Source organism: Haliaeetus leucocephalus, unplaced genomic scaffold (genome assembly GCF_000737465.1).
Source record: "Haliaeetus leucocephalus isolate CR32 unplaced genomic scaffold, Haliaeetus_leucocephalus-4.0 Scaffold2, whole genome shotgun sequence".
Classification (NCBI taxonomy): Eukaryota; Metazoa; Chordata; class Aves; order Accipitriformes; family Accipitridae; genus Haliaeetus; species Haliaeetus leucocephalus.
In genome coordinates this window covers 5,993,362-6,004,889 of record NW_010972438.1, presented here as the reverse complement: position 1 = coordinate 6,004,889, position 11,528 = coordinate 5,993,362, and the positions used below count along the sequence as shown (strand labels likewise).

Below are 11,528 nucleotides of genomic sequence, written 5' to 3'. Positions count from 1 at the left end.
ATGGTGGGTGGAGAAGCCCGTCCCCTCGACGGACACCTGAGCACTGACGTGCTGCTCTGCAGAGGCAGCAAACCCACAGCGGCATCCTCCGAGGCTGAGGGACAAGAAGCAACATGCATAATCCTGCAGGTAAAACTCCCTATGTGGGGTGAGGAGCTCCAGGAGAAGGTGGTGGTGACAGGAGGGGACACCGGGTGATGTCCCAGTCCTGGGTCCCCCGCTGCCCTGCAGAGATGTGACCTACAGGCTCTGTGGCTTGGGACAAAGGAGCAGAGGAAGGGTTTACTGGGGAGAGGAGTTTGAGGCTGAGCAGGGGAGATGGGTCTGCAGGAACCTGAAGTGGAGGGAGGAGGATGCTCCCAGGAGAAAGGGATGGGTGGGAAGGCGGACACTCGCAGTGCCAAGAGAAGTTTGGCTGTGAATGATTTCTGATGGATTGGGATGCTTGTTTTATAAATATATTTTTCTGCAGCTTTAACCTTGCCTCGGTGCATTCTGTGATAGCCATGTGTGCCTGGTGTGGCACACAGAGTGAGATGTTTGCTGCCTTTTTTGGCTGTTTTCTAAAATCGACAGCTGTGTGTGGGAATTGGGGCTTCTCAGAATGGGGAGACTTTTTCTCTCACAGCCTGATCTAAAGCCCATTGAAGCTATCGAAAGACTCCCCTCAACTGCCTTGGGCTTTGGATCCAACTGTCAGTGGGTGCCGCTTATTCCTGCCACAGACAGCGTCCTTTATTATGTATGAAAATAAACGTATGCTTTGCATACTCTCTGCCAGTGACTCCAGAGCCTCCCTAATGCAAGCAAAGGAGTGCTGGGGAGCATCCAGCTTTTCTATTTCTTTTCCAGCAATAAAGCCCATAGAAAATGTGTTGGCTGGCGTGTGTTTTCCTCACCTTTCCCTGAAGTTCAGGCAGAGTTTAGCACCCTGGTTCCTGCCACGAGCGGCAGCTTCCCCACCCCGGCTGCTTCCTCCCCCTCCTCTTCCTCGTGCTCCCGCTCCACCCCAAAGCTGCTACCTCTCCCCTTGCTGTCGCTGCTGTCTTTGCTGCAGGCTCTGGCACTACCGATGCTGAGGCCAAGCTGATAAATTCAGCTGAACCCGGCAATGTTTAATGGCCAGGCAGTTGGGTTTGGCCCGTGCTGGGGTTAACGTATTTCGGTCGAGCAGTAACATACGGTCTCTAAAGAGGCTGAAGTTTTGTGTGCAGGGTTCTGGTGGGGTAAGGAAATAGCTCGAGCATTGCATTGTGGTTTCCATAAACAGGAGTGCCTGGTAAAAAGCAATGGCTGAGGTGTATTTACACAATAAGATGAAGTTAGTGGTGAGTGTTGTGATAAGCTGTTGTCAACGCCTGCGGTGCCTTGGTGAATATGGTGGCTGGAACTGTTTGGGATGATCTTATCAGACTGGATTTCCAAGTGTTTAGCACCGAGCAGCTCCTGCCAAAGCGCTCGGCACCTGAGCACTGAGCTGTCTGGCAGCATGGTGTTCCAGTGGATCAGGTTCAGTGCTCTGCCCTGGCTGGGAAGGGGAGCTCTTCTAGAAGTCATTGCTGGGGCTGTGAAATAGATTTAGAGGCTGGAAGGTGAAGTGAGGATAGCCCCAAAAATGGGAACCGAAGATCTGGTTCTGCATCTTTGGCTGTGGCATCTTTGCTTTGTTTTTGCGAAATGCAGACTGCCTTCTTGTGCGCTTGTCTCCATGCCTTCTCCTGGGCAGCCCCCTGCAAACTGTACAGTGTCCTCCCCTTTCCTGGCTGAGCTCGCCCCCCCAAAAAAGTGCCATCTAAACCCAAGCTGCAGAGTTTAATTTCGCTTCTGGAGCAGCATGTCCCTCCGTGGCACTGCATTGCCTGCCTGCTCAGGGGATGCTAATATGCCCCACACAGAGCCCCCACCTGCAATCCTGACTCATCCTGGCTTGAACCAGAAGTGCCTGATTCTGGAAAAAGGAGAAGTTGCAGTGTGTAATTCAGCTTCCTTGTAAAACAGGCTGACGGTGCTCTCTGCACCTACCGAGGAAGATGCTGGGAACAGTCCTGCTGGCATCTGTGGTCCATTTTAATAACTGCCAACTTATCTTTTTTATGAAGCTGCTGGAGGCTTAAAGCAGCCTTTTCCTGCTCTTTCATGGTAGGGTTTGAACTCCTCCGCTTTGCACCTGGCAGCATTTTCCTCCTCTGAGTGAGTTCACTTTTTCTCCTTTTTTTTTCCTTGTATGCATGAAGAAAGATGATGCACAATTAAATGGGAAAGGGAGAGAGATGTCCGTGCATAGAGAGAGCCGTGGGGAGGCAACCAGGCAATTTAGTTTAGTGCTTAATATGGTCCAGCAGCTTTGCTGGGGTAGTGCAAAACTATGCACTGAAAATGAAGCAGTTTTCCTGGAGTAACGTTAAAAAAAAAAAAAGCATTTATATAAATTTTCGCTCACCTTAGTGCTCAGAGCTTTTAGCACAGCCTGGCCGGGCTGGGCAGCCAGCCCTGAGCTCTGCTCCGACTTGTCGGGTGCTTGCATAAATGAAGACAATTCTGACCTCTGCTGTTGGCCCAAAGCATCATCAGGCTGCAAAAAATTCAGCGCTTCCTGAGAAGATTGTATAATCTTAGCTGTAGAGTTGATCTTGGCATGCACTGCATGCTCTCTCTCCCCGGTAGCACTTCTTGGTACTTGCAGTTGGTGTTATAACACAGGTTACAAAACAGCTGGAGGTAAATCTTGTTTTCCTCCCCCTTGAGTGACAGGGAATCCTTGTCTGTTACTCATCCAGAAGCATAACATGATGATTACTAAAATGCAACATGGATTAAAACCATGTTTTTTCCCATAAATGAACAAAAAGCCTCAGAGCGCTTGGCAGGGCGGATGAGCAGATCCCAATCTCCAGCACCCTGCAGCCGTACAGCGGGAGCCCGGAGATGCTCGCTCACGTGGTGGTGAAAATGCTGCAAAAACCCAAGGTGTCTTCACGCGCGTAGCTAGGCTGAGCTCAACAAACTAGGATGGTCTGGGAAGGGGGTGGTTATTCCTGCACTTGCAATTAATTATAAAACTGCCGAAAGAGAAATAAGCCTCCCCTGATGGCGAGAGATTGGCATGAGATGTAAATCAGGGGCTGCTATATGTGGTCTAAATCTGCCTTCCTCATACGTCAGGCTGGGCTACTGCCACGAGCATGGTGCTGTTTAGGTGACTTCTAAGTCTGGTCCAGGCTGGCAGTTCCCACATAAAATGCACATATATTTTACGTTCCTTGTCTTCTTTCATATTTTTTTGTAATTTGGATAATGAAAATCAGTGAAGTTATCTCAAAAAGCAACAGAGCTGTCATCTTAGTAGCTACAGAAAGCTGAGAAACGCTGCTCTGAGAAGCAGACCTTTTGGGAGGTTTGGACCTTTCCCTGTTCCCAAAGACATGAGTTTATACATATGGTGCCCCTTGGCACCAGGGGAAGGAGCGGACCTCAGCAACTGGAAGCCCTGGTGCTCTTTTGGTGGTGGGGTGGTCTGCTGTACCTCCATTCGTCTTGGTGTGCTGGGGGGTGTGGAAAGAGACACTCAAAGTGGTCACGTCCACGATGAGGAGACTTGACTATTCTCACGTCCTGCGTCGTTGCTTGGTGTATCCATCTCAGATTTATCCCTTGAAATGCTCAGACAGAGAAGACATTAAAAACCCAAATACCCGCCTGTTGTGCTACCGCTTGGCTAGAAGCTGACGCCAGGCCACAGCCAAGGCTGTGTTAGAACACCCATAAAACCCGGTGTTTGGGGAATATATCCACGGTGGCATTTTAAGTAGGTAGGGAAGAAATGGAGAACAGAGAAGTCAGAGGCACATACGTATCTCCACTTTGCACTCTGATCCTTTAATGATCTTCTGATTAAAAGCTATTCCTAAAACATGCTGTTGCATTTGCCTTCATACAGTCTTTCTCAACAGTGGGCTATGGAGGAGTTAGCTATACGAGGTGATGCTCAGATGTCTTCGGTGGCTTTACACTGAAGCTGGGCCAGTAGGCCGTGGGGCGGCTGGATGACTTCTGCAGCGTCCAAGACCGCACCAGAAACCCGTCCTGGGATGGGGACATGGTGCCTGCAGCAACAGCAGTTTCACAGGGACAGGACTTTGCCCCACGGCTGCTGGGCTGGTCCAGGCCGGTCCTCCGGAGGAAGCATGTTCTCTTTTCACCCGCTTCACTTAGTTGTCTGCAGCTTTTCTATCATAGGGAATAAAATCCTGCCAGGGGCAATCTGCTCCACCCCAGTTATACACACAGCCTACTTGCCCCGTGCCTCTGAAATCTGGTCTCGCCAGTGCTTTCATAACCCAGCACGTGCTCTTACACTTGAGGAGTGGGGGAGTTTTTCTGAACCATGTCTCGCTCTGTGGGGCTATAGCTTCCTGAGGTCCATCGTTGCATTGCTGCCATATGGGTTTTCTGGGGTCTCAGGGCAAGTACAGTGCCATGGGCAGCATTGCTTTTGCCCCCAGGGCAGGGCGATCGTGATCCTGGAGATGTTTCCACAGCCTTTGAAACGCTGACATGTTGTTGTGTTGTGCAAAGCTATTTCTCTTTACCCGAATAATCAGCTTTTGGCAGGGTCCGGCTTGTGATAAGGTGTTGGGAGATTTGCCATGTGGTGCTGATGGGTTCAAGCATAGTTTTTGTGACTTCAGAAACAGAGTTCAGGATGGTGCATCGCCACCATGAGCTGTTGTGGCAGGTTGGAGGCAGAAGAAGGGTTAGGAGGCTGCGTTCTTGCCAGGGTGATTGCTACATCACCTGCTTGAAATCATTAGTTGAAGAGTATATTTGATTTTATGCCATCATGGATTTGGGACAATAATTTTTCATTGGAGTGTTTGTCAGTTTGGCTGCCTTAAGGCAGGTGTAATTGTATTTTTGCCATGAGCATCATGGGTTGCTCTGCAGACTCTGTGCACAACAGCCTCCATGGCACGGACATGTGTCGGGGGCACACGTGCACCCCGTTGGCACGCAGGCAGTGGTGATCCTCCTTTTTACAAAGCTAGACCCGGTGCCTGCGTGTCCTGGCCTGAGAGGATTTGCCTGGTTTTGCAAGAGCAGTTTGAGAAGCGCTTTGGTTTTTTCCAAGGAAAAAGCTACCTAGAGGGGAGTGGGTTTCGTATGCAGTTGTTTGGTGTCCAATGTTTGTCTCGGAGCTTCAAAAGTGAAAGTTCATGGTTTTGAAATATTCTTATGAGGGGAAAAAAAAGGAGAATGCATGCAACAACAATGAATTAGAAGTATAATATTTTTCCAGTTTGATAACATTTCCATGATTGTTTTCATAGTCCTTCAAAAACCTATATTTTGTATCAAAAAAAAAAAACCACCCACTTTTTTTTTGCAGTCTAAATTCCTCTTCTGCTGATTTGAGCAGTTACAAAATCATTGTTCTTCCTTTTATTTTCCGTTTCAGAAACCCCGGCTGGACTCATTGCTGAGAATCTTCTCAAAGCCAAAGAAATAGCCCTCAATGACTCTCGTGTTCCTGAACAGCTCAAGAATTACTTACAGAAAGCTCTTGATGTTGCTCTTGGACTAGACCCTTACCTGGATGCAATGGCAACTTCAAAGAGGTACGGGTACTCCTTTGTAACCTTCTGCTTTTTTCCTGTGATTTTATGAGTATGTTCTTAGATTTTTCTGTTCAGAATATGCCATAAACATGGGGGACAGTGGAAGGAAGAAGAATGAGAGTTAACTGCACCCAAATATATAGCAAAGTGTGCATGGACGTGTGTCCGTCCGTGTGTGCCTATGGCCTCAAGGAGACAAGGTGAGAACAAAAAGTCCTAACTCTAAATTTTGGAAGATATTCTACCAATTGACTATTGACTATGGCAATATCTGTGTTGGACCATATCCTGTAAAAAACCAGCAAGCCAGCCTCCACGCAGTGCCCGCTGAAAGGCTCAAAGAATGAGCCCCTGGGTCAAATTGGTGCTGAGATAAATAAAGAATGAAGAAAGCCTGCACCTCTGGATCCACCCTGTAATAACAGCCTTTATATGCAGCTTTTATCTCCAAGCGCTCAACAAACATTAATTAATCTGCTAACTAAATTACTCTAGTAACTAAACTAATTAATTAAACTAATTTAAGGTATCATTAATTCAGAAGTCCAACTGATACCCTCATTATTCTTTTTTGAGCTACAGTATATTACCCAGCCATGTGGGGTCTGCTAAACAATTCCCATTTATCAGTGTACATTTTGATATGTGGAAAAAGCCAGTTCTGTCTAAAATTGACAATGTGTAAACTGTTCCAGGCTGTGGATTACAGGAACGCTGAGTGTTCGTTCTGTTGCTGAAATAATAGCTGATAGTTGTTTGACTTACGCTTGCTGTACGATAATAGCTATACATTATCTTATTAAAGTTGTTAAAGCATTTGTGAGGGGCAGAAAAGAGGTTATATGAAATGTTCTACTCTTTAAGTCTTGGATTATCTGAGTGTGGCTGACACGGGTTATGAATTCTTTCTCATTTTACTGAGGAGTGGTAGGGGGAGCTGGGGGAAAAAAAAAAGCTCAAATGGCTCTAAATTCTGGCCCGCAGAAGTATCACCAGCCATTTCTGGTGGTTACTTTCTTCAGATAGGGTAATCTAATCTGTCTGGAGGCTATGGACTTCTTCCCGTCATCTGTTTCCTTCTCTTTGTAATAGGTAGCATCTCACTTCATCCAGAGACATCACAGGCCTGGCTTCTGTGAAATAGCATCTGGAGATACCTTGCTTTTCTCAGCAGTTAGTGAGGAAAACCATTTTTTGCCTGGTTTGTGAAAAATTTTACATTTTACATCTTTTCCCCTACTCTGCAATGAAACACTATTTTGGCTGAACCCCCCCCCGCCACCCTAGAGCTGAACGAAACCTGGCCAGGGCAGCTGGAGCCATTTACTCCAAACCAGTAGATAGACAGACACCTGTCTGGGACCAACTGGAAATGGGGAAGATTTGGGGTCGAGCAGTGGGGAACGCTTTCCTTCGGTCCCACAACCCCTTCTTCGCAAGCCCCTATGGCTGGAGTGGCTGCCAGCACTGAGACAAGCCTATTGCCAAGCCGGGTCCTCTTAGGACTGTAATTTAGGGATATTTATAACTCTTCTGGGCTAATTTTTCATGCTTACGCACAGATGAACCTTTTCCAGGAGTTCCCTCTTGGTTGCTGTTTTTTATGCAGGATATTCAGATTTTGGTTGTTACCATAATGTCGAAATTTCTTTCTTTTTCCAGAAAATCATCACCTGACCGTGGCCCGGGGGACGCTGGAGGAACTGAAACCAGAGTTAGGCTGCAGGAAGAACATGCCTTTGGCTCTTTGAACGGCAAGTTGGTCAACCAAGAGGATAAAATGACACCAGATTGGTGTAAAGGTTATCACTGAAGTTCATCATCCTCTACTCCGCCTTGAGTGGGGAAAGGATGAATGCCATGGAAATGTTCAGAAAACCTGGAAAATTACTTAAGGAGAAAGATAAGAACCTCCTGTAGGCTGTGATCTTCCTTTCGCATGAATTTTCCTTGTCCCCCACCTCCCATGCCCTTGTCCCCACGCACACGTTGGTGAGTGCTGTAATTCACAGTGCCAGCCCCATCCCTTAGAGAGCAGCAAAGAGATCATTGTCCTCACGGGAAGGGGAAGGAAGGGAAAAATCATGTTGGTTTGGGTTTGGTGGTGTCTGCTAGGGGTTTACGTGCTTTTGCGGTGCAGGTGGCCCATGGCCAAGCACCTGCACCTTTTCAAGTAGCAATACCCAGGCTTGTATCCCCATATAAAGCCTATTACACTAAATCTATTCCCAGATTCATTCTTCCCAGATGTTCCCATCTTTTGAGTAATATATCATCACAGTGAAGTACTCTTATAATGTATTACACTAATACATTGTTCAAAGGACACCACTGATGATAAATTTCTTAAATGATGGTGCTGTCTAGGGATAATGACTCTAAGAGCAAATGCAAGGTAATGTAGTGGTTTTTTTTTAACTGGGTTCCAGAAAGAATATGGAGACATCTTAAAGCCATTTTCATATGGGGGGAATGTTAAAATATGCAATATTTCAAGCACTATTTAACAAGCACTTGAACAATAGCAGCATTGATGATAAAGGTTCTACATTTAAAACCAGTCCCTTTATTCTGTTGTCTTTTAGCTGCATTTTAGATGAAATTTTGTCAGATTCTGTTGTTAAATCTTTATTTGAAAGTGTTTTAAGATTAGATTTTTTTTTTTAGTGATCACTTAAAATGTACATCTAATTTTCATTGTGAACAGGGTACAGTCTTTCCTATAGTTTTATTTTTAAATTTTCATTCTTGTCTTTCAACAGGCCAAATTTTTAGGATGTTTGTCCATATGATCAGAGCCAGGAAGATTTTATTAATTGGCAAGCTTAAAGGTTGCAGTATCCTTGCTATTGCAGAAGAATTGCCAGATGATGGCAAAATCTTTGCATGTACAGAAGTGCCGTATCTCGGAGCGAACAGCCAAGAAGCATTTGATTATTCTTCAGATGGCAAAAAGATAAGCATGCGAGTGGGACCAATGGCAGACACTTTGGAGGTAAAGTCAGTTGGAAGGGGATTTTGGGAGCTCTTGTGCAGAGCAGATTAAAGAATTTCGGGCAGGTCCTACATCCTCCCTGCAAAATGCTGGATGACGACCCTAGTTTGCTTGCAAATATGTGAACACACTCTTGCACTGGAGTTATTTCTTATTCGTGACAATGTATGATGGGACAGTTCTGTCACACAAGATACTTTTTCTCCTTTTTAACTAAAATACCGCAGCTTTTTGATCAGAGGAATCACCAGCTCTAACTGTAGGTCATTAGGCTTCAATGGCAGAGTTTTACTTGATGTGGGTGGGCTTTGTTTCAGGGTCTCTAATTCCAAATATAACAAGCTGGAAGAGTGTATCTGTGCCCTGCTGAGCCACCTCTTGAGTAGGACAGCTTGCTCCCAATGTTCACAAGAAGTGGGAAAGTCCTGAAGAAGTTTGTAATCCAACCACAACCTCTCACTATTTTCCCCCACTGAAAACACTGCAGACAATTAGACCCCAAGTTTCTCACTTCCAGAGCAACATGATAAGCTTCAGACAAGCAAATCTGTTAGCTGTATTTGTTTCATTCTGACTCGTGACTTTGTCCCAAGAAAGAGAAAAGCTTATGATTGCCAGCAGCTAGAGGAGTTTCACATTTAATTCCAGTTTATGGATCTCCAGGACATTGCTGCAGGTCCAGCACGCTAACAGGTGATGCCCATGCCGGGTTCATTAAATATATAGCCTTTCTATTATTAATGCAAACCAATTTGATTTGATTCCACTCCATTTTCAATCTGGATGTGTCAGTGTGAGCTTGATTGTAACCTTATTTGCATTAACAGGTACCATATTTGTTTCTAAATGAAATGGCCAGGAGCTTTCTGACCTCTGGCTTTCATGACCTCCAAGTTTGATAAGAAAGGAACAAAGAGCTTTGCCAAGTATATGAATAAACGAAACGTTACAGATCACCTGCAATGTGCAGCATTTAAAATCCCAGCTCCCCGCAGTGAGTGTGAAATTAATTGAATTGCTGTTGCTCTCTAGTGCCCATTCTGTGCAACTGACTTACTGTGACTGAATTAAAATATCTAGAGGCAGGCAGAGTACATGCTGTGTAGAGATTAAAGAAGGGAGCAAAGACATGAAAATTAAATCCTTAAAACGGAATGTTGCAATTGATTTTATATCCTCCGATTGCAACGCGAAGTAACATCCTGACCCCAGTTCTGCAAGTACTCAGGGCTTCAAATAGCTCTTGGAGCGGATGGGAGCGGAGATGCTCGTGTTCGGCAGGAGAGATCCCAGCACTGGGGACACCTCTGTGCAGGATTTCTGCACTGGGCTCTGAACTTTAGTTGCTCAACCTGGCAGGAATTTGGTCATTGGTACCAGGACAATCAGGATTGTCCTACAGGTCTTAATCCACCGTGGCTGTAAATGATGAAACAACGCATTTGGTCTCTCTGGTGCCTTTGCGTTTCGGGCTCATTGAGGTTTACGCGGCTGGTGTGGGGCAGCCATGTGGGAGCACACCTGGATTGCATGGAAGACGCTCAGGCTGGGGACAGTGTGCTGCCTTTTCCCTCCTAGAGAAAACCAGTTTAAGCTGGAGATCAAGCAGGCTTCCTCCACTGCCACATGGGCATGCTGAAAGGCAGGAGGACGAGGCAGTCACAGGCGGGAGATGGGCCAGGGATGGCAGAGCTGAGCTCAGCTTCATGGAGGAGGTGGAGAACAACGGTGTTTCTGTCCCCCACCGTCTGCAGGGAGGCTGGTCTAGAGCAGAGCTGGCTAACAGTTGTTGAAAAGCATCATGAGATTCAGGAGAGCTGGAACAAGCTCTGGCAAGGATTGCCTTTGTTGTCTATGCTGTCCGCAGCCTCAGGTCTCGTTCTTGTTCCTTTAGAGAAATTAGAGGGCAGAGAAGGTCACCTGCCATGTGCTCTTTGGAGGTGTTTGCTGCAGCTTTCTTGCTGTGGTGACTGTGGCTGAATTTTGCTTCCAGGCTGAGTGCAATAGGGCAGGACTTCTGCTTATCTGCTGCTTCTCAAATTTTTGCAGCAGTGCGAGCTCCTGGGAGCAGAGGATTTGCCTTGCTGCACCGACTCTTTCAAAGCACAAAAAATGTAATATGATATATAAATAACACTACCTGGCAGGGAAGTCCTTTTCTGCTGCATGAAGCTATGATTCAGAAAGTCCAAAATGCCAGAAGGTATACGATGTACTCTCACTTCTGGTGTAAAACTAGTCCACCCAAGAGTTACATCCTAGCCTTGGGTAGAGGCTACCATCCAAGTGCTGCAGGATGTGTCCAGTCCTGCGTCCACATCTGGCCTCAATGCCCTTTACAAAGAAAGCTGCCAGATGTTGCAGCAGTTGCCACAAGGATGCGGCACATCTGTGCCAGCGTGCCTCAGACAGCGGGGCCTTTGCAGCGCCCACGCGGCTCTGGCTCTTGCACCTACAACCGCGGCACATCAGGGCCGTGAGCGAGCGGAGGGCAGTGCAAAGGCAGCTCATCGGTCCGTAGCGGCACCTCGACCGGGCTTTCTGAAGCCTCTTGCTGCTCCTTTGCATTACCGCACAGCATTGGCAGAGTCGGCCAGATTCCCCGTCTCCTGTCCCAGATCAAAGCCAGCTGCAAAACATCTGGGATTTTGAGCTGTCAAAGGGTGATAAATACCAGACAGGGGCCACCCAGCTCAGGTAGACGGTGGGGTTCATTTTTCATACCTGAGAGCATGATGCAAAAAATCCACCTTTCCCACCCGTGAGGGACAGACGCTGCCGAGCTAGGTCCCCATCAAAACACGTAGCTCACATCCACCGTGGCACAAGCCTCTGTGCCCAATGACCTCAGTAATTTTTACGTAATATTTTGAAACGTGGACTGAGGGGGAGCCTTTCCTTGGGTTCAGGCTCTGATA

General features: G+C 46.8%; 1 protein-coding gene across 1 annotated transcript in view; it reads left to right on the top strand.

Annotated features, from left to right (window-relative positions):
* LOC104835325 overlaps window positions 1-11,528 on the top strand; it is a 35,734-nt gene continuing 24,206 nt past the window's right edge. The window contains exons 1-4 of the mRNA XM_010573260.1: window positions 1-148; window positions 5,456-5,615; window positions 7,278-7,411; window positions 8,378-8,610. Of these exons, the coding sequence (XP_010571562.1) occupies window positions 1-148; window positions 5,456-5,615; window positions 7,278-7,411; window positions 8,378-8,610 (675 nt within the window). The remainder of the gene's footprint in view (window positions 149-5,455; window positions 5,616-7,277; window positions 7,412-8,377; window positions 8,611-11,528) is intronic.